Consider the following 26,236-nt stretch of genomic DNA (forward strand, 5'->3'; position numbering starts at 1 on the left):
CGGCTACGCTACGTTTTTAATGCCTTTGCCCCGTTTTAACATATTTCCATAAATTTGCCATTTCATAATTTTTCGCGTCTCGTCCGCTTTTCAGTTGAGTTGTTCTACGTTCAGTTCCTAAATTTAACGCACAAAACGTGCATAGAAATGTTTATAACTGTAAAACTTGCGCCACGCGTTCGCCATAAGTTCTCCCCCCAACCCCCTTCCCCATCCATCAATTTTCCCATTTCCATTTCCATTCCTCATTTCTCCATTTCATTTGGCCCATTTGCCTTGCCATGAAACAGGACATTTTTGGCAACAACAACAACAACAACAATTCTAATGCTGCATTGCTGCGTGGACAACAGCAACAGCAGGGGAGAATGAGGGGGCAGAGAGGTGGAGGAGGAGGAGGAGGTGGAGGCGCGGGAGGTCTTTAGGGCGCGGTCCGTTTTGAATGTGCGAAATTCTTTGGCGGAGTTTTTGTGCGCGCATTTAATTTTTATAACATTTTTATGGCCGCTGTAGATGTGCATGCTAAACACACAGTCACACAACACTCTGCCCTCTCATCCCTTCCCTTCCACTTCTTCTCTCTCTCTCTCTCTCTCTCTCTCCTGCCCCCCTGGCGCGTTGCTTGACAGTTCTCCTGCCACCCGGCGTGCGCTCTTAAGTGAATAATAAATTAATTGAATAGCCAGCCATGCGGCCCATTTTTTCTATTTCTTTTTTTTTTTTTTTTTTGGACTGTGGTTCACAGTAGAGCTCAGTTTGGTTCACAAGAGTTGCGAGGTTCAACGCCTTGTTCCTTCCTTTGGGGCTTAATGTGGTTAAGTTTCGTTTTTATACCAACTAGTTATTTAAGAAATATTTTTGGTATATTATTTAAGAAATATATCTGATATTCTTTTGCAGTCTATGGTATATTTTGAATGTAGTACTATACCAATATACTAAATGTAGCATTTGGTATATTCTAATATTTTGTTGTAGTATATGAATTTGGTATATTTTTAGACTGATTTAGTTGATAATCTGCACCCGTCATATTTTGAACGTATAGATATAACAATTTACCAAATATAACCTTTAGTATATTTTTAGTAAATACTAAAAATTTGCGCAAAAATTTGCGGTATGTTAATTTGGTATATTTTCAAATTAATACCGCACTGTTTTGGTTTGATTAAAAATGGGTAGCGGGTATTTCGTAGTCGAGCACACTCGATTGGAGCCTTCTTTCTTGCTTCTTTCAGCTTTTTGCAAAGGCGACGCGTGTCGCTTCTATTGCCCGTAAGCTTTTATGTTAATAGGCAAGTTTTGTTTAGTGTTTTTGTTTTTTTACCACCCACGCAGTGTCATAAAATGCCCAACCCCCAAACCTCGCCCCCAATCGTTCGCAACTTGACGAGCTGCAGCTAATCAAAGGCAGATACATTATCTAAATGCTTAATTAAAGTGTAAATTTTGCAGCGCTTTCGGCGAAAGCTGCACACACGCAGGGGGATGAAAAACAGCCAGGGATGGAGAAGAACGCGAGGGGAGGGGAAGGGGGAGTTGTCTGACTGCGATAGACGACGCCGAATCAATGACACTTAATTAGAAAATAGCTGACAGCAAAATATAGTGATCGGCTGCACGGGGGAGGAGCGGGGGTTAAAGCGACCGACTGTGTGAGAAGCTTATCCATTAATGTGGCAATTTTGTATCTAAGAGATACACTTCGCTCTGTATCTGTGTTTGCCTTTGGCTCGTGCCCTGTGTGTTTGGCGCTGGCAAATGCTTTTAATTAAGCCGAGTCTGAGAGCAGCAACAACAATAACAAAGTCACTATCTCGCGCTCGCTCTCTCTCTCTCTCTCTCTCTCTTTTATGAGCCAATCCCCCCTAAGTGCAAAAAATAAAAGAAGAGCAAAAAGGGGGAAACGCACACACACACACACAAAACTAACAAAGTTTTTATGTGAGCAGCCAATGATTGGTATTTTTTGTCTCTTCCACTTCTCTCTCTATCTCTTTGTATATTGTTTCATTATTGTCTTCTTTGTTGTATGCCCATTCCATGAAAGGCTTTAATAACTTGGCCAACAAAGTTTTTCGGATATCTTTATGCTCGGATATTTAACGACAACGTTGCTCCCCATCCTCAGCTTTTGCAAACACCTCAGCAAATCGAAGAAACATTTTCATATTTATGCTTTCTTTGTCCACAAAACTGTTCAACTTTAATCACTACGACTTTTTGCATTTTTAAAGTTTTGTTAAATAACACATAACAAGATTTTACTCAAACAATGAAAGAGCGACAAAGAAATTCTTGTTAATTATATTAGAGTGTTGTTTCTCAGAAATATATATTTCAAGACAACATTAAAACAATTATGAAAGCTACAGTCGAGCGAGATCCCTAGTATATACTCATTTTGTATAAAACCATATTCTACAAATATACCAAAAATATACCGAGCCTGTAAAAAAACGTATTCTACAAATATATTAAAATACACCGAAGGCTATTTTTGATATATTGATAATAGTATTTTAAATATTACACTCTAAAAATATACCACAAAAATACTACAATTTTCCAAAGGCTATACTTGATATATTGATATAGTGCAAACTATATTAGATTGCCAGCCAAAGAAACGAAGACCCAATTATATTATGCATTTTTTTTGCCATACAAATGTATTTCTTAAATAACTTCTACAAGGAATCTTAAATAGTATAATTATTATGGAATGTACCAAAAATCCTGCAGGCACAAAGTTATAATACCCTTCCGCCCTATAAGTAATGAAATGAATATATTATTTCGTATAAGATTAAAGATTTTAAATGGAAGTAGAAATAATAAAAAAAATAATATATTCTCTAAAAGATATAGATCTGTTGAATGCACTCGAATTTCTGGGAATTTGAAGCCACAGAAATATTCAATGCAATTTGAATTTTAGGGAATTTTTGTTTTGTAAAACGTTTTTTGTTTCGTGCCACGCCCACATAAATCACTCACTCACTCACTCGTTCAGTATGCAATATTGTGTTGTGCGCTGTTTTTGCTTTTTGATTGTTTTTATGTTGTTTTCGCGCTGCTCGATGTTTCGCTCGTTTTGTCGTGTGATTCGTGATTCGTGTGAATTGTGGAGTGCAGCGCGAGTCACGTACCGCAAACACAACTTGCAACTAACAACAGCAACAGCAGCAGCAACAACATTGGCACAGACAGCCTGATAAAAATATTAAATACAGACATTTTTCAAATATCATTTGCATGTGTGTATTATATGTAGAGCAATGTTTTATTTCGGGGGATTGCACACGATTCAGAAACCAATTCCGATGGCATGAATATATAATATGATGAGTGACCAACTGGCGCTTGCAGAAATAGACACAACAAATCAACTCGTTATCGTAATAACAATAATAATAATAATTTTTTATAAATATGGGAATATGAATATGAATTCACACATTCTTTCCAATGGGTATTATACAATATTCGTGTGATATACATTTTTTTTTCTTTATGCACATTGCGCGTTGCGGTTTGTTTCCAACAACAGATACAATAATTTATTTATTTAATTTGTTATTTTACTGATTTTTTTTTTCGACGTATTTTGTGTAATAATTGAACGAAATTTTGCGGCTTCTTCTGAGTCATTTCGCAATTTGCGATTCATTGCTTATTATTTATATATAGTATTGTATTGATGCGTTGTTTTTTTTTTTGCCTTCTCTCTTTTCTCTTTTTAGTTTCTGTTTTTTTTTTTTTTTTTTTTTTTTTTGTGTTTCTGTGCTGTGCTGTATTCATGCAGTATTCATAGCCTGTACTCTAACAGGTTTCGTGATAATTGTTTCAAATAAATCCATGAATACGTATTGTATATCGATTGAAATTTATCGTGTGTGCGAGTGTGTGTGTTTTTCACAGCAATTTATTTAACTGTTATATTGATTTATGCATGTATCGTATATACTTATATACTGTATATCGATAACAACGGGTTTCTTGCCTAATGATCAATCTTACACAATAAATTGAAGCAACTTGTCTCTTATCAAGACACTTAAGTAGCTGGCACTTATTTATCATTGTTGAACGGATCAATCTGCTGTCTATATGCATGTTGAATAAATCAATGTTTTGCTCCATGTATGTATCGATAGCTTCTAATTAATGTTGATCACTGACTGCGGTATTTTTCTTCTTTTTTTTTTTTGAGTTGTTCGTGAAATGTCAATTGAATTATCAAACAATCGACAAACACTCAATATATTCATTGGAATTCAGTAATAAATTTCACGATTAATTGCGTTTATTCATGGGAATGCATAAAATTTGCAAAAATATGCCTATCGATAAACGTTCAGATCGATAGGTATATCGATTTACATGTCGATAAGGCAAATTAAATAAATTTTAAGCAAATTTTGGTGTTAAACATTATAATGGAAATTCTATTAACGATCATCAGTTATTCGACAACTTTTTAATCGACCAGCAGTTTATCGATAACTTACTAATCGATTATAATCGACTTATAGTAAATTGCAAAATAATTTGTAAGTTTGAGTTTCTATAGTTGAAAATCGTCATAAATTGTAAATCGATCAATAGCTTTATCGATAATTTATGATGAAGCACCCTTGAGTGCATGTGCTTGCATTTGACATCTGCCCTTAGAGCGGCGTTGTGTGTGCACACTACTTATTGTCACTACTGCTCACATGCTGTGATCTTTGCTTTTTGCATTTTGCGCACACTCGAGAGCAATTCAGAAATGCCAACGAATCAATAAATCCAGCCAAGCCACAAATAGCTTCATTCGACAAGGCTTCATTCAGCCAACACACAAACACGCATACAAAAACCCGCTTCGGAATGTTAATGACCAACAAATAAAATAATAATAAAAAATGAAGAAAAATAAAATGGAGAAAAAAAATATAAAAGCCAAGTGCGAGTAGACAAGCCAAGTATAAAAGTTGCCCGTGAGTTGGTCGCTGTTGATGCCCTGCTGGGCCACTTGCCAACAGCTGTCGCTGCTGCTGCTGCTGTTGCTTCTTTTGGGTCTATCGATTAGCTATCGAAGTCGTCAGCGAAGCGATTGTCATCTGTTTGCGCAAGTCACATGCGGCGTATGCGCAATGTGCAGCAGCAACATCAGTGACAGCACACACAACAAAATGCGCCCATGACCTCAAAAGTTCTACCAACTCAACACAGTCAGTGGGGACATGTCTAGGGAGTGGTGGCAGGGGACAACACAAGGGGTGCGGCGAGGGGTTTGTGGGGTGGCACGCATGCGCCGCATTTGGGCAAAATGAGAAGCGAAATACAGATTTGTGTGGCGAATGTCAAAAGTGATTTTCGTTGAACAAAGTTGCAAAAACAATCAGCACAGCTACTATGAAATACTAAATTACGCAGTACTGTGTTGTAAAACACCTAACTGTAGTATATTTTACTATAAAATACTGCACTGCATTGTATTACAAAATACCAATATAATATTAAATACCTAACTGCACTACATTTTACTTTAAAGTATCAACATTACACAATACTTTACCATAAAGTACTGCGCTTTGTATAAAATACTGAATTATGCAGTACTGTGCAGTAAAATACTTAACTGTAGTTTGTATTTTACTATAAAATACTGCACATTATATTATAAAATACCGAAATACACCATCTTTTGCTTCAAAATACAAAACAACATTTCGCAATACTTTACTATAAAATACTAAGCCTCACAAAATATACTAAATTACTCAGAACTATTCTATAAAATACTTAAAAGCAGAATATTTTACACAAATAAGAAAAATTATACAATACTTTACTGCACTTGACAAAAATACTAAATTTCGCAGTAAGAGTATATTTTACTATAATACTATAATACGCCAAACTGCATTTTACCGTAAAATACTACACTTTAAAATATCAAACATTACAACAAAATACTACAGTTTACTAAAAAATACTGAATTACGCAACACTATACGCTCTGCAACACTCTATTGCATTGCCCCCACTTCAGAGGCCTCAAAGGCTTTACAAGCTAACCAACAAAGCTGAACCTCACACCCCAAAGAGCTGCTACTCTGTTGCCCCTTCTAACCCCCCCCCCGCTATCGCTGCTGCTGCTCTGCTGAAAAACATGCGAAAGTCATAAATCATAATTCTTTATTCTGGCTTTTTTCATTTGTTTGTTGCTCAAGCTTTACGCTTTTCGTTGTTAATTTTCGTGTTTTATTTTTATTTCGTTTTTTTTTTTTTTGTTGTCGTTGTTTGCGTTTTTTCTTTGACTAACTTTCAATTTGCAGCTGTGTGTGTGAGACATAAAAGTAGCACTAAAACTTTTTGCCAGCCAAACAGTATATACATACATATTATATACATATATGTATCTATTTGCGCAAAAAATTCTTGACAAAAAACCAAAAAATGATAAATGGGGAAAAAGGCAATAGTCAAAAATTGCATAGCTATAATTTTTTTTTTGCCAAAGCGGGCGTTTCATGGGGGTGGTTTCGCTTTTAAGTTCTTTTTTGACAACGTTGTCAATTTGCATTTTGAGTGAAATTATATAATATATAATAATATGGGGGGAAACACCAAGTTATCGTTAGGCTATCAACTCAACTCGCAACTCGAGTCGACTCGACATCATTATCATTGCTTCGTTTGCTTGGCATTTCGGTTTTCACACGTAACTGGCATTCGCTTAGCTAATCTCTGACCGGGCGACATAACTCAATTCCTTGAAAAGCCTCCATAAAAAACAAATACAAACTAAAAAAAAGTCTACACGACTGTCTCAAAAAAGGGCAACAAATTGTCATAAAAACACGGCACTGAGAACTAAAATGGAATCACACAAATAAAAAAAAAGAAACTCGCTAACGATGTTTTCAGCTCAGCAAGTGGTAACTCTGTGCAGCTTTTAATGGAATGGCAACTCTATGTAACGATTTGACAGCTCTAAAATATAAGTTGGCAGTGCTCAAAAGCGAAAATACCTCAGAGTGAAAAGCTGTGCTTAAAAAACATGCGAAAGACTATGCGAGTTGGCAGCTCTAAATCATTAAGTTGGCAGTTCTAATGTCCTCAAAAGTGCATATACCCCGCATTCAAAAAAATACCCTCTAAACTGTGCTTAAAAAAGATGCAAAAAGATTACAAAATGAAATTTGTGGCTCATTAGAAAACTTGATGATCGGCAAGGGAATGTTTCTCTCTCTCTCTCTGTTACAGAACCGAGAATATTCGCGCATATTGACCTAATTGACCCGAGAATAGTTGAAATGTTTTTTGCAATACTCGAAATGCTTTGAATACTTGAGCTACTTATTGCCATTTCACCTTCAACTGTGATTGACCGCACACACCCATGGAGAGTGTTACACACACACACACACACACATACACACAGAGAGTTATTTACATACTGTGATGTAGATCCTCAGACTCTGGCTATCAGTCAAACAAAACAAAAAAAAAGGCAGCAATAAAAATGTTTGTGCATTCTGCATTCAATTAAACGATTAAGCTCTTAATTGAGACATCGACCGCAACTTGGCTAACTAACTACGCACAACAAACGTGTGTGTTAAGTGTGTATGTGTGTGTGTGTGTGTATTTGTGTTTGTGTGTATTTGCTTGTAACATTGGGTCAGTCAGCTGGTCAGGCAATTGGTCAGTCAGTCAGTCGGCCAGTTGATTGTCAGCTGCTCAATGCTTACATAAATCAATTTACTTACGCTTATTTTATAATTTAATTGTTTTTTTGTTTTCTCGTGCTGTGCATACTCTGTACTTAAGTGCTTGCGTGGGGTATGCACAACTAAAGAACAATTGTAAGAAGAAGCGCAGAGAACATTTTAAAAATGTAGGAAAAGTGCTAACAAATTTTTTATACGGCAAATACAGAAATGAGTAAAAAGAAGTACTGAAATTAGTATGAAAATGTTTCATAGATTTTATTAGTATATAAAAATGATATAATTTATGATATATGTATATTTTTTATATGGCATCGATAAAATATACGCGCAATAAAAATTTGTGTAAAAATATTTTTAAAGAATGTTGCTCATATAATTAATTATTTTAGTTTTTATAAAGCATGAATTCGAATTTATAAAATAATTAAATTTTTGATTAATTATTGTTTGCAGCCAAGAATTAATTCAGTCTGCATATAATTAATTATTCATGACTCTTTTATATAAATAAATATTTATGAATTCAAGTTTAAAATAATATATTTTTTTTTTGCTTTTTTTTAAGGTTTAAAGTATTTTTAAATTTATTAATAATTCCTTTATGTACATAGTTCAATTTATATGAATTATTGTTTATAGCTAAACATAAAAATATTTTAATTTTTTTTTAAAGAGGTTTTAAGTAGTTTTTAAATTTATTTTTGACTCTTATTTATGAATTATTGCTATTGAATAAATTGAGGGCCAATTTAATTTATTTTTTTTTAATTTTCTTTAAGAGTTTTAAAGTATTTTTAAAATTTTCTACTGTTGTTAGGTGACCGAACTTAATACAGGGTATTTCTAACTTAAGCATTTGATAAGCTGCCCCTACAGGGTATCTGACTGTCGGTGACTCTATTGACAACGTGTTTTTTTTTTTGACTTGCTTTTATTTTATGGCTATTTGCGCTCGCAACTTGACTTGTATTCTCATGCACACACGTACTCATTCACTAATTCGCTCTCTCTCTCTCTCTCTCTCTCTCTCCCGTTCTCTCTCTCACTTGTAGAGCAAGCGTGCGGTTCGTCGTCGTCGTCGTTGTCGTCGTTAATGTCTCGGATGTCGTTGTTGATGTGGATGTGGATGTCGACCGGTGCCGGTGGCCAAAACATTCAGTCGAATTCAACGCTGTGAGCAACACACGCTGGAAGCGCCGATGGAACCGCGTCGCGACGCAGCGGCAACGGCAGCAGCGGCAGCGACAATAACAACAACAATAAAAACAACAACAACAAAAACAATATTGACAAAACAACAACAATCAAAAGCCAGCTAAACAAAGTTGAGAAGAAAAACAACAACAAATTTCCACAAGCAGTCAAAGTTTTATTAACAACAATTTGTGATAACCGAGAGAGACAACAACCAACAAAAAAAAATAAACAACAACAAGTAGAAGAAGACGCGAGTGTCCAAAAACATAAATAATAAATAATAAAAAAAACAATTTATATACTTATATATATATATACATATATATTTATACAAAGCGCATATACAACAATTCAAAAACAAACATAAAAATATAAAATAAAAATTAATTAACTAAAAGCAGTCCAACAAATGCAACGCGTAGGCCTTCAACTGTGATTTACAACATAACAAAATAAAATATAAATTAAAAAAAAAAAACAAAACTAAAAGTTAAAAACAAAAAAAGAAAAATCTATCGTGCTATTCATTTTTGTTTCGTTTTTGTTTTCCTTTTTTTTAATATTATTGTTTCGTGTGTGTTTTTCGACGCCTGCAAAAAGTCCAATTTATAAGTAAAACAAAACAAGCAAAAGAAACCTTTCCAACAACAAACAACTAAAAAGAGGCAGCAATCAAAATCAAAATGTTCAACTCAAACATACCGGCAACATCGTTGCTCAGCATCGAGGGCAGCAATTGCTTGGGCGCCCATACACCGAAGACGCCAGAGATATTAAATTCGGTGATCGCCATGACAAATCCGCTCGACAATTTCAATTTCAATGCCTCAAACAGTTGCAGTGCCGCCTCCACGCCCCTTGTCACCATACGCAACTTTTGCGGCAATCCCAATGGACAGGTAAATTCTAGATTTTCTTTTCTTTTTTATATCTTCAATTAAAGATTCATTTTCTTTGTTTTTCATTGTCCTTTCAGTCGCATTCGCAGGACAGCAGTCATTCCAGTTGCTCGGCTTCGCCGCTCGATTCGCCAGCGGGCACAGCGACCACGCCCAGTGTGCAACAGGTAAATGGGCGGTTCATAAATTCAAAACTTCCACATTTAAAGTAATTAAACATTCGTCAGCATTCGATTTCTTCACTTCAATCGCAAATTTCTATTCTTGAAAACTGTTCAAATTGCAACTTTCAACAGCTGGCGAAATAAAACACCTTTCAAAGTTGAAAACTTGAAATTGCAGCCAGCTAGCAATCAATTAACTAAAGTGGCTTTTTTATTGTTAACAAGCGTTTGAGTGGCGTAAAAGAATTTAGAAATTAATTTGCTGTTTCTTAGCTGCATTTAAATTTCAATTGAAAGTGAAATTCAATTTAAAATCCAATTTTACAACAAACAAAATACTTTGGACTATTTTACGCTATATGCTGAAATTAAACTTTACACTCGACACTTTTCTTGTTGAGTTGTTTGGATAGGGTATATTTTATGTGGTATATTTTGTATTCTGTATTTAGTATGTAGTACTAGTATATCGATATACCAAAAATTGACTTGAACGCATTTTAGTAGTTTTTCAGTATATTAATTCGGTATATTTTAAGAACAATACCGCTGTCAAAAATAGTGGTTGGTATATAAGCATATTTTTCGGTATATTTTAAGAACAATACCGCTGTCAAAAATAGTGGTTGGTATATAAGTATATTTTTCGGTATATTTTATGAATAATACCGCTGCCAAAAATAGTGGTTGGTATATAAGTAAATTTTTTACGGTATATTTTAAGGAATATAACCGCAGTAGTACTTTTTGGTATATTCATTTGGTACATTTTAAGAATAATACAGCAGAGTTTTACTTTTCAATTTGTAATTAACTAAACTCCAATTAAGCAAAAAAAAAACGTATTTCAATTGAACAGCCGCTACAATTTCACTTTCAATCGTGCTGCATTCTTAAGCTCAGCTTTCTTTCGATGCCTTTTCTGATTATTATGTCAACTATCAATGCTCCTCTGTGAAATGAATTTTTTTTGTGCTTACAGCACAGTTTTCGCTTTCAATTGAAATTGACAATCGCTGCAGCGCGATGACTCGCGACTCTGACGTCGATTGTTGTTGCTTTGCTTTTTGTATTATTTTTTTTGGCGACGTCCAGTTGCATGTTGACGCCAACGCAGCGCCCCCAAAGCGACAGCGATGTGCACATTCGCTGCCCACGCAATTGTCCGTCCCTCTCTCGCACTCTCTCTTGCTCGCTCTCTCGCTCTGAGTTGTCGCTTTGTCGCCCTCTGTCGCCAAACTAACAGTACCCCGGCCATTGGCCATTGGCATCCGCCACAATTCTAACGCCTCCACAATATCCAATGTTGGGTCAGGCTTTTGGCTTTGGTTTGGCTTTGGCTTTGACGCTATTTCGTGGGCGTTTTTCTCTGCTGTGCTGTGCTGTGCTGTTGACGCTTCAATTGCAAAACTCAAACGCAGCGAGAATTGATTTCACTTCAACAGAAATTGAATAAAGTATCTCTCGCTATAGCTATGCAAATGCATCTGTACAAAAGCATCACTTGACTGACATTGGCCTTAATGAGGCACGTAGCAGAGTATCTATGAGACAGGTGCGGGGGGAAGTGCGATTAATGCATATGAATAACATTTGCCACGCGGTGCAATTAAATGCCAATGCGACTAGCTCCAGGCGGCAAACGCATCCAACAGATACAATTTGCGATACACATATGAATCTGCTGCACTAATTGCCAGCTGTAGGTGTGCGTGTGAACGTATGTGTGTGTGTCTGATTTATGATTATTACTACAAAACGAATTTATGGGCATTGAGCGGCCGCATTGAACGTTTTAATTGCCCGACAGTCCAACACTTTTCAATTTGTTTTCTAACAAATTTCACATAAATTTGAAACAACATTTTCCTCCCAAAATATTCGCACAAAATTTATAATTTTGTTGCAAAAAAAGCATTTGCTTAGCATGAAGGAAGTTTTTATTGCATTATACTATGTGTGTGTGCTTGTTTTTCTCCACATTCATTTATTTGCTTTGCGCAAATATTTGCACAAATGTTTAAGGAAAAAAATATAAATTCATTTTGCATGCAAAATGCAGAGAGAACGGAAAAACGCAGAGCAAATTATAAAAATGGCAAATATTGATGAAGTTGGAGCAAGGCAAAAGTAAAAATAAGATTCCAAAGTAATGCTCACAAAAATAACCTGTAAAAAAAGGAAGAAGTCGAGCACACTCGACTAAGAGATACCCGCTAGTTACTTTAATTTTACTTACTTACTTTGCATAGAATCAAAATAGTGCTGTATTAATTCTAAAATATACCAAATTAATATACAGCAAAAATACTAAAAATATACCGAAGGTTATTTTAAGTATATTGATACAGTACTCGAATCAAAAATTTACCACAGAGTGTAAAATATACCATAGAGTGTAAAAAATATTATTACTATATTAGATTATCAGGGATATTAAGTATACGCAGTGTAACACAGTTGTCGCAGCACTAGTCGGGCATACCCCATTTGTGGTACTTTTTTTTTTGGGTAGATATCGAGAAATGTGGCAAACGAGCGAACAAACAAAATGCGGTGCCAAATAAAAAGATGCAAATTTGCGAGACGATTCGTGTGAAATTTGACTTTTGGGCGCTGCTCAGCAAACATTACACATACACACACGCACACTCATTACACACACATTTGAATATGTATGTATATGCATAAGTATATATGTGCTCTATAGAAACAGCTACAGTCGAGTGTGTTGTCAACGCGAATTGCAACAAAAGCAAAGTGCAAAGAAAGGCTTGCAATACATTCATATCTCAAATTGTTTGGCCAATTTGTTGTCGCTGTTATCGCTGTTGTTGTTTTCATTGTTGTTGTTGTTGCTGTTGTTTATTTGCATACTGAACTCGTACACTTGGAAACACTCAAGTGGGTAGTTCACTCGCATAGCATCTTTATCTTTAACTTTGCATCAGCATAACTCAAACGCTTTCTAAACTCTTTACTCGATGTGTTGAGATTACTGTGAATCTCCCTTGACTTTTTGGTGACTCAACTTGCAAGAACTTCAACTTCATCAAAAACGTATTTATCCAAGTTCAAGATCGCGTTCTCAATGATAAAGTGTGGCTTCGCTTTTTGCAATTATTTTTCATGCTTCAAAAAATACTTTACAAAAATCTGAATATTAGATTTTCTCTTTTATTCTATTCTAGTCTTTTCTTTAATATTCCCATTTCCCGATTATTCTAGCCTTAGTTCTTGATGTTATCTAAACTGTAGTTTTCACATCTCTTTCGCAATAAATTCACCTTTTAGCCAATTTCATTGTATTATCTTATCTTAACTGATTAGCTGCGATTTTTATCTCTTTTATCTCATTTCTATAGCAGCAAATCTTTCGCGTTCTTTCCACACATATCTTTGCTTGCTTCGCATTTGATATAAGCATAATTTATGGGAGATTCCCTCACCCAATGCAACCCAAATTTGTCTTGCTTCCTGGTCGATTTAAAAATCAGACTGAGAGTTGCACAGCAACAACAAACAAATCGAAACTGAAACTGAAACTGACACTGAAATGTATTGAAAATTGAAAACAAGTAGAAGTCTACGAGTTGAAGGCAACGCAATTTTTGTGTGTGTGCTTTTTTGACCATATGGTCGGTCGGTCGAATATATTCGAATTCAAGTCTCAAGTCGATTCGTTGGCGCATGCGATTATTATGATTATGCGTGGTGCTTTTTCTCTCCCTCACTGAAAATTTATTTATCTGCTTTTTGGGTCAATAAATAAAAAAGGCAGCGTGCCTAAAATTTAAAATGAAACAATGCACTGTTGGAGCAATCCCCCAACAAAAAAAAATCAACTAAAAACACCAAAAAAAAAACAAAACTGTGAAATCAAGAAGGGCGCGTTCAGGGGCTGGGCAGCTATTCGACAGTGGCATTCGAACAATTTCTCGAGCAGACAACACAAAATAAAAACAAAAACAAAAGCGCAAAAAAAAATGATGAAGATGATAATGATAATGACAATGTTCATGATGATGATGATGATGGGCAGACTGAGATATTTAATGTTTGCGTATGTTGAGAGTCGAGTCACTTCAATGAGCTCTCATTGAGCTTCAGTTTCAGCTACCGACTCTTCAACATGTTGCAGGCAGGCAGCAGCAAGCTTTGCCTCAATTACCATCTTCATGTTGTGTTGTTTTTTCAACAAGTCTGCAATTTACTTACTATGCTTATGTCTGACTTCTGATCCGTCTGTTTCAATCAGCGTTTCAATCTCGTCTTCAATTCAATTCAATGTGCATACATTTTTGTTTGTTTTTTTTTCGCTTTCTTTTTTCGTTGACTTTTTGTTGCTATGGCAGTTCAACGACTTAAGCATTGACCCCATTTTTGGTTTAGTTCTGTTTTAATTTCAACTCAATTTGCATAGAGGCATTTTAATAGCGATTTAATGGCAATAACTTTTATAAATTACATAGTTTTATTTGATCTGCAATTTGAGCTTGATTGTAGCACTCAAGTAGTATTCAAATTAATATTGAAATTATACCGAATGCCATATTTGGTATATTGATATACTGGTATATAAAATATACTATAGCGAAATATACCAGATTGTCAACCAAAGCATCTAACACATATACCAAATGAATATACTTCAATATACCATATGTTAAATTTAGTATATCAATATACTATAATATTCAAAATATACCATAGCGTACAAAATATGTCAAATTGTCAACCAAAGCATCTAACACATATACCAAATGAATTTACTTAAATATACCATATGCTAAATTTAGTATATCAATATACTATAACATTCAAAATATACCATAGCGTACAAAATATGCCAAATTGTCAAACAAAGCATCTAAGACATGCCAAATGTACATACTTAAATATACCAAATGTTATAGTTGGTATATCGATATACTGCAACATTCAAATTATACCATAGAGCGCAAAATATGGCAGATTGTCGGCCAAAGTAACTAAGACATACCAAAATAATATACTAAAATATACCAAATGCTATGTTTGGTATATCGATACACTGTAACTTTCAAAATATACCATAGCAACTCTGCCTCTTACATACATTCCGCTGGTCTCCTATAGTTAGCGGTTATAAAGCATCTCATTCTTTGCTCAACTTGTGCATTTGTGCTACTTATTTAAATGATTCGCTGTCGCTTTCAACTTCCAATTGCCGCATGCTTTCAACACTCTGCAGCATGCACTCAATGCACTCGTTACACAGCCCTTTGCGTTGAAATGAAAGTTGACAACGTGACGACGTGATGACCATCTGTTGTCTTTAGTCTTTAGTCGTCTTTAGTCTCTGTGTTGTCTGCGAACTCTTCTCCATAAAAGGCGCTGACAGGCGCTGCCCACCCACCTCTCAACTGCTTCTTTCAGGACGTCAACGAGTTGCAAGCTCGGTGAGTGGGTCGATCGTCTTTATTGTTGCAACCTGTTGTGGCCTTGTTGTTGTTATTCAGTTTTCAGTTTATTTTCGTATTTTGTTTATTTTGTATTTTATTTTGCAGTTTGTCAGTTTTTGCATTGTCCTGGGCGTGCCACAGATTTCAATCTTTTCACTTTAATATTTTGAAAATTTATGCGCGCGCTCAAGTCACAAAGCGAAACCCCGACAAATGCCGCTGCTGCTGATAAAGGTAGGCCCCAAAAAAAAAAAAAAAAAAACCAACCCAGCCCTAAATTGAAGTTCAAGCTAAAGTTGGCAAATCTCAGAAGTTATAATTCCAATTTACAGCGAATCGCAGCTGACAATCTGAGTAGAATTTTGTTGTTGTTGATTTTGGGGACCTTGCCCTGAAAACCATTTCTGAAGTGTGGCACAGGAATGTGAACGATGAGTTTTGAGTTCAAGTTGTCGAGTTGTTTCTGTTTCTGTTTCTGTTTTGTTGTCGAGTGTTTTGTTGTTGATTCATCATCAACATCAACTACCTGAAGAGTGGAGCGCGAGATCTCGTTGAACTTGGCGCAAGTTCTTTTCGGCAAATGGGTCAACTGCAAAATGTCAGCTGAACACACACACACGTCTCTATCTATCTCTCTCTCTTTGTCTACAGTGGCGTCTTATGCAATTGTCATGCCTTCTTTGGACGGGCTTTTTGGCCACCAATTTGGCTATTGGTGACAAACAACTTTTGTGTGTCGTTGTTATTATTGCTTGCCGAAGGACGTTAACTAATCAACTCATGTTCTCTCTCTCTCTCTCTCTCTTTGGTTTGTTTTCAGACCTGTTCGCAGCTGATCAAAGCCGGCCTCAAACTGTCCATACAGAGCAAACGCAAGTTGTCCACCTGCGACTCAAGCTCCGGCTCGGAGCAGCCCAACTCAAAGTGTTCGCGTCGCGACGAGGATTGCGAAGAGTCCAGCGATGAGGATAGCGAAACGAAATCCGCCCCCAAAGGACTGACGCCCGAGGACGAGGATCGTCGCCGACGTCGCCGTGAACGCAACAAAATCGCTGCCACCAAATGCCGCATGAAGAAACGCGAACGCACACAGAACCTGATCAAAGAATCCGAAGTGCTGGACACACAAAATGTGGAGCTTAAGAATCAAGTGCGCACCCTCGAAACCGATCGTCGACGTCTGCTCGAGATGTTGCAAGCGCATGCGCCGAGCTGTGTGAAACGCGGTGGTTGCCAGTTGCCATCGAAGTTGCTGCAATCGCCGGCATACAAGTATTTGCCTGAGTTGGAGCTGGATGGCGTAGGCAATGGCAATGGCAACGGTGGCAACAGCAGCAGCAGCAGCGAGGCAACAGGAACGAGCAGTGCGGCCAATACGCCAACCTCCCACCAACAACAACAGCAGCAGCAACATCTGCAGCAGCAGCAACAACAACAACATATGCAGAGCATACCATCCATGTCGACGTTCAAGTTTGGCTCCAAGTCGCCAGCAGCAATGGCAGCAGCTGTTGCCGCCGCCCAACAGCAGCAGCAGCAGCAGCAACATCATCAGCTGCAGCAGCAACAGTTGCCGAATGGCTATTGCAAGCCATCGCCGAGTCCGCAGGAATTCGAGCATGCTGGCTACTTGAGTTCGCCCACCCAAGAGGCGCTTTGTCTGCCACAGCAGCAACAGTCGACCATGAATCCCGCCAGCAGCAACAGCAATACCGACAACAGCAGCAACAACAACAACAATAACAATAGCAATTTGGTGGTTAGTCAACAGGTGTCGGATTATGTGCCGAATTGTGAGGGACTTAGCTTGGGTTTGGGCCTCTCCATAGCCATAACCACGCCCACCAACACCAACAGCAGTCGCAACAGCAATAGCAGCAGCAACAACAGTAACAACAATAGCAACAACAACAACAACGGCAGCAATAACAATCACAACAACAATAACAACAACAACAACGGCAGCAGCAATGGCAACATTGTCAGCTCTTCGACGTCGAATGTTGTTGTGATACCGCCGCCAGCAACCACGCCCACCAGCAGCGCCATCGAATTTGTGAAAAACGAATTGGTCGACTCACAGAGTCCCTACACCACCGCCTTGAGTGCCGAACGCTTTTTGTTCGAGCCGAGCGAGGGATTCCCCGATACGAAGCATGCGGTGAGCGTGCATCCGAGTAGCTTGAACAACATGACCAGTGTGGCCAGCTTGGCGGTGCACAGCGGCAGCAATCACAGCAACAACAGCAGCTGCAACAACAACAACAATCATCTGTTGGACTTTCACAACGGTTTGCCACACACCGGCATCGGTGCCATCGGCGGCGTTGGTGGCGGCATCATTGGTGGCATTATGACGCCGTGCTACGAGGAGGATCAATTGCTGTTGATGAAAAACAGTTGCTATACGAACGATCTGTTGTCGCATCTCAACGATGATGCAGCCGATTTTGTTGATCTGGATACGGGTGCAGCGGCGTTTATCACAAATGGCGGTTGCCTGGCGTGAGATCGGGCCCAACATCAACATCAACAACAGCAACGCTTTAACGATCACGAACTGTTGCTGATCTTCGATCAACAGCAGCATCAGCAGCAACAGCAGCAACAACTAGACGATCAGCAACATGTTGAACAACGCGAGCAACAGCGAGAGGTGGAGGATGATGCAAATTGGGCTAATGTGGACTATTGGTGCTAGGCAGAGCACAAAAAGTGTATGTGTGTGTGTGTGTGTTTGAGTGTGAGTGTGTGAGTAACGAGCAGCTATCGATCAGCTATTTGAAACATCTATCTATACACATACACACACAGCTAAGCAAATATCCAAGTTCTTCCAACAACAACAACAACAACAGCAGCTCCTTTTACTTCACTTTTCCCCTCTTGGCTCGAATACAAACAAAAACATTACACTACACTACACAACATTTCTTAGTTTTCTTCTTCTTTCTTCTTTTTGCCTCTTCGAATTGTTCGATAGTCTATGCTCATGTGTGTGCGTGTGTGTGTGTGTGTGTGTCTCTGTGGCTTGACTACCTCATCAAAACAAAAAACAAAAAAAACAATTGAAAAAAAAACCACAAACGTTAAAAATGAAATGCACTTTTTGTTCGATATTTTTTAATGAATTAATTATATGCATATATATTATTATTATACGATACTATTACTTATTTTTTTTTTTGCGCGATGTTTTTTTTTTGACTAATCTTTAGACGTGTAATGAAGCACCTTGTACATAACCTTAAATTTGATATATATATAGAAATTGTAACCTTACTCTATATATGTGTATGTATGTATATCGATATTTTATGTGTATCTATAACATTCCGAGCAACAGGCAATTTGTTGGCAGTCACAGCCGCATCAGTAATTATTAATTTTAATTTCGTTACAACCCTCCCCAAACCCCACCCCCCTCAACCCCATCCCCAGTTAAACTTAAAAAAAAACAACAATTTGTGCGAGATTATTAAAAAAAAAAGGAAAATTAAACACACAACTAAGCAAGAAAAATGCAAATTAATCTAATTATTAATTATGAAGATGATGAAATAAGAAATTTAAGCTTAAAAACCATGCGATATGATGACGTTTGATATTTTTTTTTTTAACTAAAACTTAGTCAGTGATAAATATGATAAAAAAAAACAACAACAACTTAACATTATGCGTAATTGATGTATATGTCTAATTTCGTCTTTATATATTTACTATATTATATATATTTGTGTGAACAAGAACCAGAAACATTGAAAGCTGTTGCCTTAAAAATAAAAAATTTCAAAAACCTACACGCTGGATAACTAAAAACAAACAAAAAAAAACAAAAACAAAAACAAAACAAAAATCTAATATGTATACATTTATAAATTGAAAAGCAACAAAAACCAATTTAGTTTGTAAGTTTGTTAAACATTTTTTGCGAAACTAGAATGTGCTCTTAAACAAAAATAATAAAAAAGATAGATATATATAACAATATATATTCAAAACAAAATTGACCATATACAAAAAAAAAACATAAAAACAAAAACAATTCGCCTTATTAAATTTAAAGAACAAAAAATACTTACAAAAAAAAAAAAAAAAACAATGAAAAATATTTGTGTATGTGTGTTTTATCGCTTGAGCAAAATATTTGGACAGAATTCAAGATAACTCTATATATACTATACATATATATAAATATATATATATATACCGATGTGTGTACAAGAACAACAACAACAACAAATATATAACAGCTGTGAACACCAAAAAGTGGCCTAAAAAAAAAAACAATTAACTGAAAGAGATCGTAAAAAAGTGCTTTTCCATATTGTATTTTCCCTTTTAGTTGCCCCTTTAACAAAGGATAAAATATTTGTTTGTTTTCTTATTTTTGTAACAGAATAAAAATTGCCTCGATTTGTACTAAAGATTAAAATATTTACAAAGCAACTATTTATATATACATATATTGTACAACACATAAAGATGTATGTATGATATTCATAATAAATAAATACTTATACATGTAGCATTTAGTGAGCACGGCTTTGTAGTTGTACATGTCTACCATACACTATAAATAATAATAATAATAATAATGATAGCTATTCTCTACAAATTACGATCCTTGATCGGCTCTCTAAAAGGTTTTGTCGTCTGTCTGTGTACAATTTGTTAATTGTTTTAGAAAGCAAAAACAAAAAAAAAACGAAAAAGAAAAACTTCAGAGTTCATTGAAATTGTTGTAAATATTAAAAAAAAAATACTATATAGTATGCCCTCTGCCCTCTCTACTCTATATAAATATATATACCCAGATACCCTCTGCTGCCTGATATATATGATATTATTACTTCAGCTTCCAAGAAACGAAACGAAAAACAAAAAAAAATGAAAAAGAAAATGAATTGAACTCAGGTCAAATATTTTGTGTGTATTTGTTTATCATTTCTTCAAATTCAAGAAAAACAAAATTACAAATTACAAAATGAAAATAAACACATAAATGTTAAATTGTAATCAATGTTAATTCCTTAAACAACAAAACAAAAAAAAAACGTTCTAGTGCAAAATTTGGCTACAAAAACAAAACAAAACAAAAATTGAAATGAAAAAGAAAAAGAAACATATTTATTATAATAAAGAATACCTCTCACATATGCATACATACAAAACATATTTGTTATACCCTAGCTACCTAGCTAAGCTCGGGTATATGCGTTCTCTGTGTCTGCAGCTGAACTTTTGCTTGATCGAAAACAATGAAAGCGAAAAAAGAAAAATCAGTTGAATAAGTCTAGATTATAAATAGATCATGCTGCATCTCTCTTCCACTCCCAATATTCCCCTATATATATCTATATATTCTGTCCCCCTGTTCTCAGTCTGTCTATCCGTTTCTCTCGCTCTCTCATTCAGTTTTGACTAGTAGTGGCGCATCTGTCATCTCTCTCTCTCTCTCACTTTACTTTTTGTAACTTCATTCGACTCTCTCATTTAGCTCTTAGTTTTAGTTTTTACAATCCTGGTCAACAACAATACCGATACAGATATCGATATCGATAACGATAATATCATCAATCACAACAAGAACAACAACAACATTGTTGCAACAAAATGCGCTACGAAGTACCTGTACAATGTTAATAAATATATATGCATAAATATTGTTAAATGTATAACAAAAAACAAAATCAGCAAATCTTCAGCTGCAGACACAAAAAGGACGCACTAAAAAAAAAATAAATAAATAAAAAATAGTCGATACAAAAAATCGAAAATTTCACTGTATCGCAATCGTATAGTATATACATTGTTCTTTACAAAAATATTTATGATATGATATGTGTATGTGTATTAATTATAACTACAATTGCCCGAAAACGAAATTAAAAACATAAATGATGATGACAACAAAACAAACAAACAACAACGACAACAACTAAAAGAGAAAAACTCCCATAAACTGTGCTAAAAAAAAAAATGAAGTAAAGAAATCTATGAACCGAAACGAAATTTCAAATTATCCATTTACAAATGGCATCAAAAGTATTATTTATATATTTTTGACAAGTGCAAAAATATATGCAAATTAATATTTGCGTTTTCAGTTTGCCGCTATAACTTAAATTCAACTCACAAAAGAGACAACTTCGGAATAAACTGAAGTTAAAAAATATTCTTGCAAATTACTTATATAATTGTCATATTTAAAAAGTAAATACATTTGAAAATCAAATAATAAAAACAAATAAAAAGAGCTTAAGGAATTCGAGAAAAATTCGCAAGAATATTTTTTATATATACCCTAAAAAATATACCGGAAAAATTCAATTAAATTTAGTTGAGAACAAGCAATTGTAATTTAATTATTTTTTTATTTGCTATATTTGTATTTGTTTTTGTTTAACTGCATATTTAATATGCGCTTGTTATAAACATATTTCAATTGTTAAAAAGAAAGAAAAATAATATAAATAATCATTTTTTTTTTTTTTAGTTTTTTTTAAGCACAAAAGAGAGGCACACGAAACATAAAACAAAACTCAAAGCCAAATTACAACAGCGTCACACACACAAAATAACACTGACATTCACACAGACACAGATACACAACTACACAAGTACACACCAACACACACGCACACACAGCTAACTGTTTTAATGCTTTATAAATGTTTTTAATATTTGTAATACCCAAATGTAATTTATTATGCTACTTAAAAGTAAAAACATGAAACAAAAAAAAACAAATTACAATGAAATTCGCAAAAATGAAAAATGCAAAAATATTGAAAAATCCAAAATTCCCAAAAAAAAAAAACCTACAACAAAAAACATCCAAGAAAATGTCAAAACGAACGCAAGAATTTTGCATAAATTTAAATTTATTTGAAGAAAAACTCTACATATTTTTTTTTTTAGATAATTTTAAGCAGCTAATACTAAATATAAAATTAAAAACTAACTAATAATAAATAATAATATTTGTTTTTTATTATTAAACAATACAAGAACTTGTCAGCAAATGGCAACATTTTCTTTAAAAATACAAAAAAAATCAAATAAAAACATAAAAAAAAAAAAAACAAACAAACAAAACAAAAGCAAAAATGTAAAAATAAATGTTCTGCTTCAAAATCAAAAAAAAAAAAAAAAAATGTGTTTTAATTATTTCAATTGGAGATTGAGCAACACTGGCGCTTAGCCAACACTGGTTCGCACTCTTACTCATAGCGCCGTCTGACACGCCTTCCGCCCCTCTATAGCAGTGATCTTCGGTTGACGCCTTTGTCTGTGGCCACGACACAGTCTGCCTGCCTCAATTGTGTATACTCAATTACGAGATACCCTGCACCAAAATTGAAATGGGGTAGGCACAAAGCTGTATTATATTCAGTCTAAACATTTGTTTTGCTTAGTATTTGATCTTAGTTTGATAGGTTTTAGAAAGAATGGCATCTCTATAGCGATATATTAGATGGATATCTAGAAACTTTCAGTTCGATACTTATCGTAATAGCTTAATAAATTCTTAGGAGAGAATTTCGGCAACGTATTAAAACTAAATTTATCAGATAGATAAGTCAACTAGTCAGGCAAGAAAATAAATATTTCAATTATTAATTTAGCTCTTGAAATTTTTATATTAAATAGATTTGTTAATACTTAACTATAAAATTCATTATATCATCTATTAGCTAGTGTTTAGGAAAATTACAATATATTTCAATATTCTGCAGTTAAATACTTAAAATATTGTAAATCATATTTATAAGTTAGACAATCTGAAAATATCAGTTCACCTTTAACCTAAACATACGATTTATTAATTATTATTAATATTTCATCTATTAGCTAGTGTATGTTCTGACGTTAAATACTTGAAATATTGGAAATCTATTTCATTAGTTCGACATTCTAAATATTTTAGCATTATTTAATATATTTGTTCAGTTTATACCCAAATAAGAAGTTAATTATATCACCTATTAGCTAATTATTCGAAAAAGTACAATATATGTTTATGCTCCGGCGCAAAATACTTAAAATATTGAAAATTAATTTCAATAGTTCGATATTTTGAAAATTTCAGCATTATTAAATATATTTGATCACCTTATAACATAATTAAATAAAATATGCATTATTTCATCTATTAGTAAGTATTTCGAAAAATTCAAATATGTTTTTATATTGTCTCTTTAAATATAAATGTATTTAAATAGATTGATATTCTGCAAATAACTATGTACGTTTTTTTCCAAAGTTAAATAGTTATGTAAGACAAGTCTAGGGTATTTGCCAGTCGATCACAGTCGTTGTTGTTGCTGTTCTTGGCGCGTGTCTTGGCGTGGGCGTGGGACACTGGCTGCTAACCACAGATCGCTGCTGATTACTTGTTGCTGCCCCATGCGACAGCCACAACGACATCTGGCAGCTCAATTGGCGCAGTGACTGGCGCACAGACTCAGTGCTCAAGAGAGGTGAGAGAGGGAGACAAGTGAAGAAAAGGGGTAGCAGTGGTGGTAGCGGGAGTTGTTCGGTTAAGAATGGGCGGACATATATAAAAAGAATATGACATCATGTTATTATGCAAAGAGACAACGACGACTCTATTGAGAATCTACAAGTCAGACTGGAAAAGAGACACAAAGAGAGAGAGAGAGAGAGAAGCAAAGAGGGGCCAAAGCTTAGTGTGTCAGTGCGCTGACTCCCTCTCGCTCGCTCTCGCGCTCTCTCTCTCCATCTAAGTCTCACTCACTATCTTGTTTGTCTCTCTTTGTCATCTGCATAACTTGAAGGCTTGGGCGATGCTTTCGGCGCTTCGATGATTAATACACCAGCTCTGCGCTCCCCTTCTCCTTCTCTCTCTCTTTCTTCCCCCCTCTGCCACTCTCTCTCTCTCTTAGCAGTCGCTGCACTGACTGTGTATGTGATTAATGCCTAATTGCTTATTGAATGTCATAACAGTAATTGTGAACAATGTAAAAATCCTTCTAAATGCAAATCGTGGCTAAATGTGTCATTCTTTTTTTTTTTGTTCAGTTCGATCATCGCTCAGAAAATCACATTACTGGACACATGACATCGCATCGCATGGCGATGCCTAGGATCGATCGATCTATCGAACGATCGAACGATGGATCATTAATTAGTTAGCTGGATGCGTGGGCGAATCCAATTCATAAACTAACAAGACAGTTTGCCCAACGTATAAAATCACATTATCAATCATGCCATGTTTTTTCTTTCCCTCTCTCTCTCTCTCTCTCTCTTGGCAAATGTGGGTCAATGTAATAACTCGATAAGCGAGTCAGCTGGACAGCTCAAATCTCGATTGGAAGACTAGAAAACTATATTAAAAAATTCATACGACTCTAAGGATTTACTTAAAACTCTACCAGAAACCAATTAAACCAATTTAAAATCAATATATGTAAATAAACAACAAATTTATAATAAAATAAAATATATACTAAAAGTGAAAATTAGTATATTCAAAATAAATACGTAAATAGTAAAAATATACCAAATTTATAATAAAATTACACAACTACTAAAAGAGTAATCGAAAAAATAAAATTATTGAAAGCAGGTATTGAAAATGTAAATAAACAACAAATTTATAATAATAGGAAAGAATACTAAATGCGTAATTTAGTATATACAGAATAAATGTAAATATATAACAAATTTATAATAAAATGAAAAGAATACTGATTTCCGTAAATAAAATACAGAATAGTAAATAAAATAAATATACAAAGTAAATGCATAAATAGTAAATTGTAAATAAACAACAAATTTATAATAAAATAAAATATATACTAAAAGTGAAAATTAGTATATTCAAAATAAATACGTAAATAGTAAAAATATATCAAATTTATAATCAAATTACACAACTACTAAAAGAGTAATCGAAAAAATTCAATTATTGAAAGCAGGTATTGAAAATGTTTTAAACACTATTCAAAAGTTTAATCAACATCTTTGCTAAGAATGAACTTCTTTAGCCAGTTAAGTTGGTAAGTTAGTCAATGCAAATAATTTAATAAAGTGCAAGAAATTGACAAAGTAAGCTGCTGGTAATCAGTTGATCAGTTAATCGATTTTTGAAAAAGTGCGTGTAAAAATGGCTTGCCAAAAATTTTAGTTTTTGTGCACAAAATGTATGCGTGTATGTGTGTTGACTAGGCGGCTGTCCTGCTAAGTGGGCGTGGTCAGGCAGGCGAGCCTCACAGAGGTCGCTAAGCGATGCTTAAGGTACTGTTGATCAACTGTTTGTTCAGAAATGCAAGGCAGTAAAGGTATGTAGTTAACCTGAAGCATGAAAAAAGTCGTTGCCAAAAATTTGTACATATGCCTAAAATTTGCATGTGTGTGTTTTTGACTAGGCTTGGGACCGATATATTAGTGAAGGCGGATCCTATAGGTGGGCGTGGTCAAGCAGGAGAGCTTCATAAAGGTTGCTTAGACTACTTTTGATCAACTGTTGTTTAACAGTTATGCAGAGCCTCAACACATTGCAAGTAGTCACTAGGAAATCGATCGTGTCCAAAAATGGGTTGCCAAAAATTGTAGTTAACGTATGCCAAATGCATGTGGATAGGTTTGATTAGGCGCGGGACCGAGATATTAGTGAAGGCGGAGGTGATAAGTGGGCGTGGTAGGGAAGGCGAGCTTCGCAAAGATTGGGCAGCCTGTCTAGGGTACTTTCGATCAACTGTTACCCAACAGTTGTTACTAATGCTAAGCAGTTGTTCAGAAATGCAAGGCAGTTAAGGTACTGTTGA

The 26,236-nt window shown here is 35.1% G+C and overlaps 1 protein-coding gene across 1 annotated transcript in view; it reads left to right on the forward strand.

The window, feature by feature from the left end:
- Positions 1-21,369, forward strand: part of LOC133848242 (activating transcription factor 3) — a 59,094-nt gene extending 37,725 nt beyond the window's left edge. Inside the window, exons 3-5 of the mRNA XM_062283732.1 lie at positions 8,786-9,829; positions 9,907-9,996; positions 16,258-21,369. Of these exons, the coding sequence (XP_062139716.1) occupies positions 9,614-9,829; positions 9,907-9,996; positions 16,258-17,946 (1,995 nt within the window). The 5' untranslated portion in view covers positions 8,786-9,613 and the 3' untranslated portion in view covers positions 17,947-21,369. The remainder of the gene's footprint in view (positions 1-8,785; positions 9,830-9,906; positions 9,997-16,257) is intronic.
- Positions 21,370-26,236: the final 4,867 nt, after the last annotated feature.

The sequence above is a fragment of the Drosophila sulfurigaster genome, chromosome X (assembly GCF_023558435.1).
Source record: "Drosophila sulfurigaster albostrigata strain 15112-1811.04 chromosome X, ASM2355843v2, whole genome shotgun sequence".
In the NCBI taxonomy this organism is placed as follows: Eukaryota; Metazoa; Arthropoda; class Insecta; order Diptera; family Drosophilidae; genus Drosophila; species Drosophila sulfurigaster.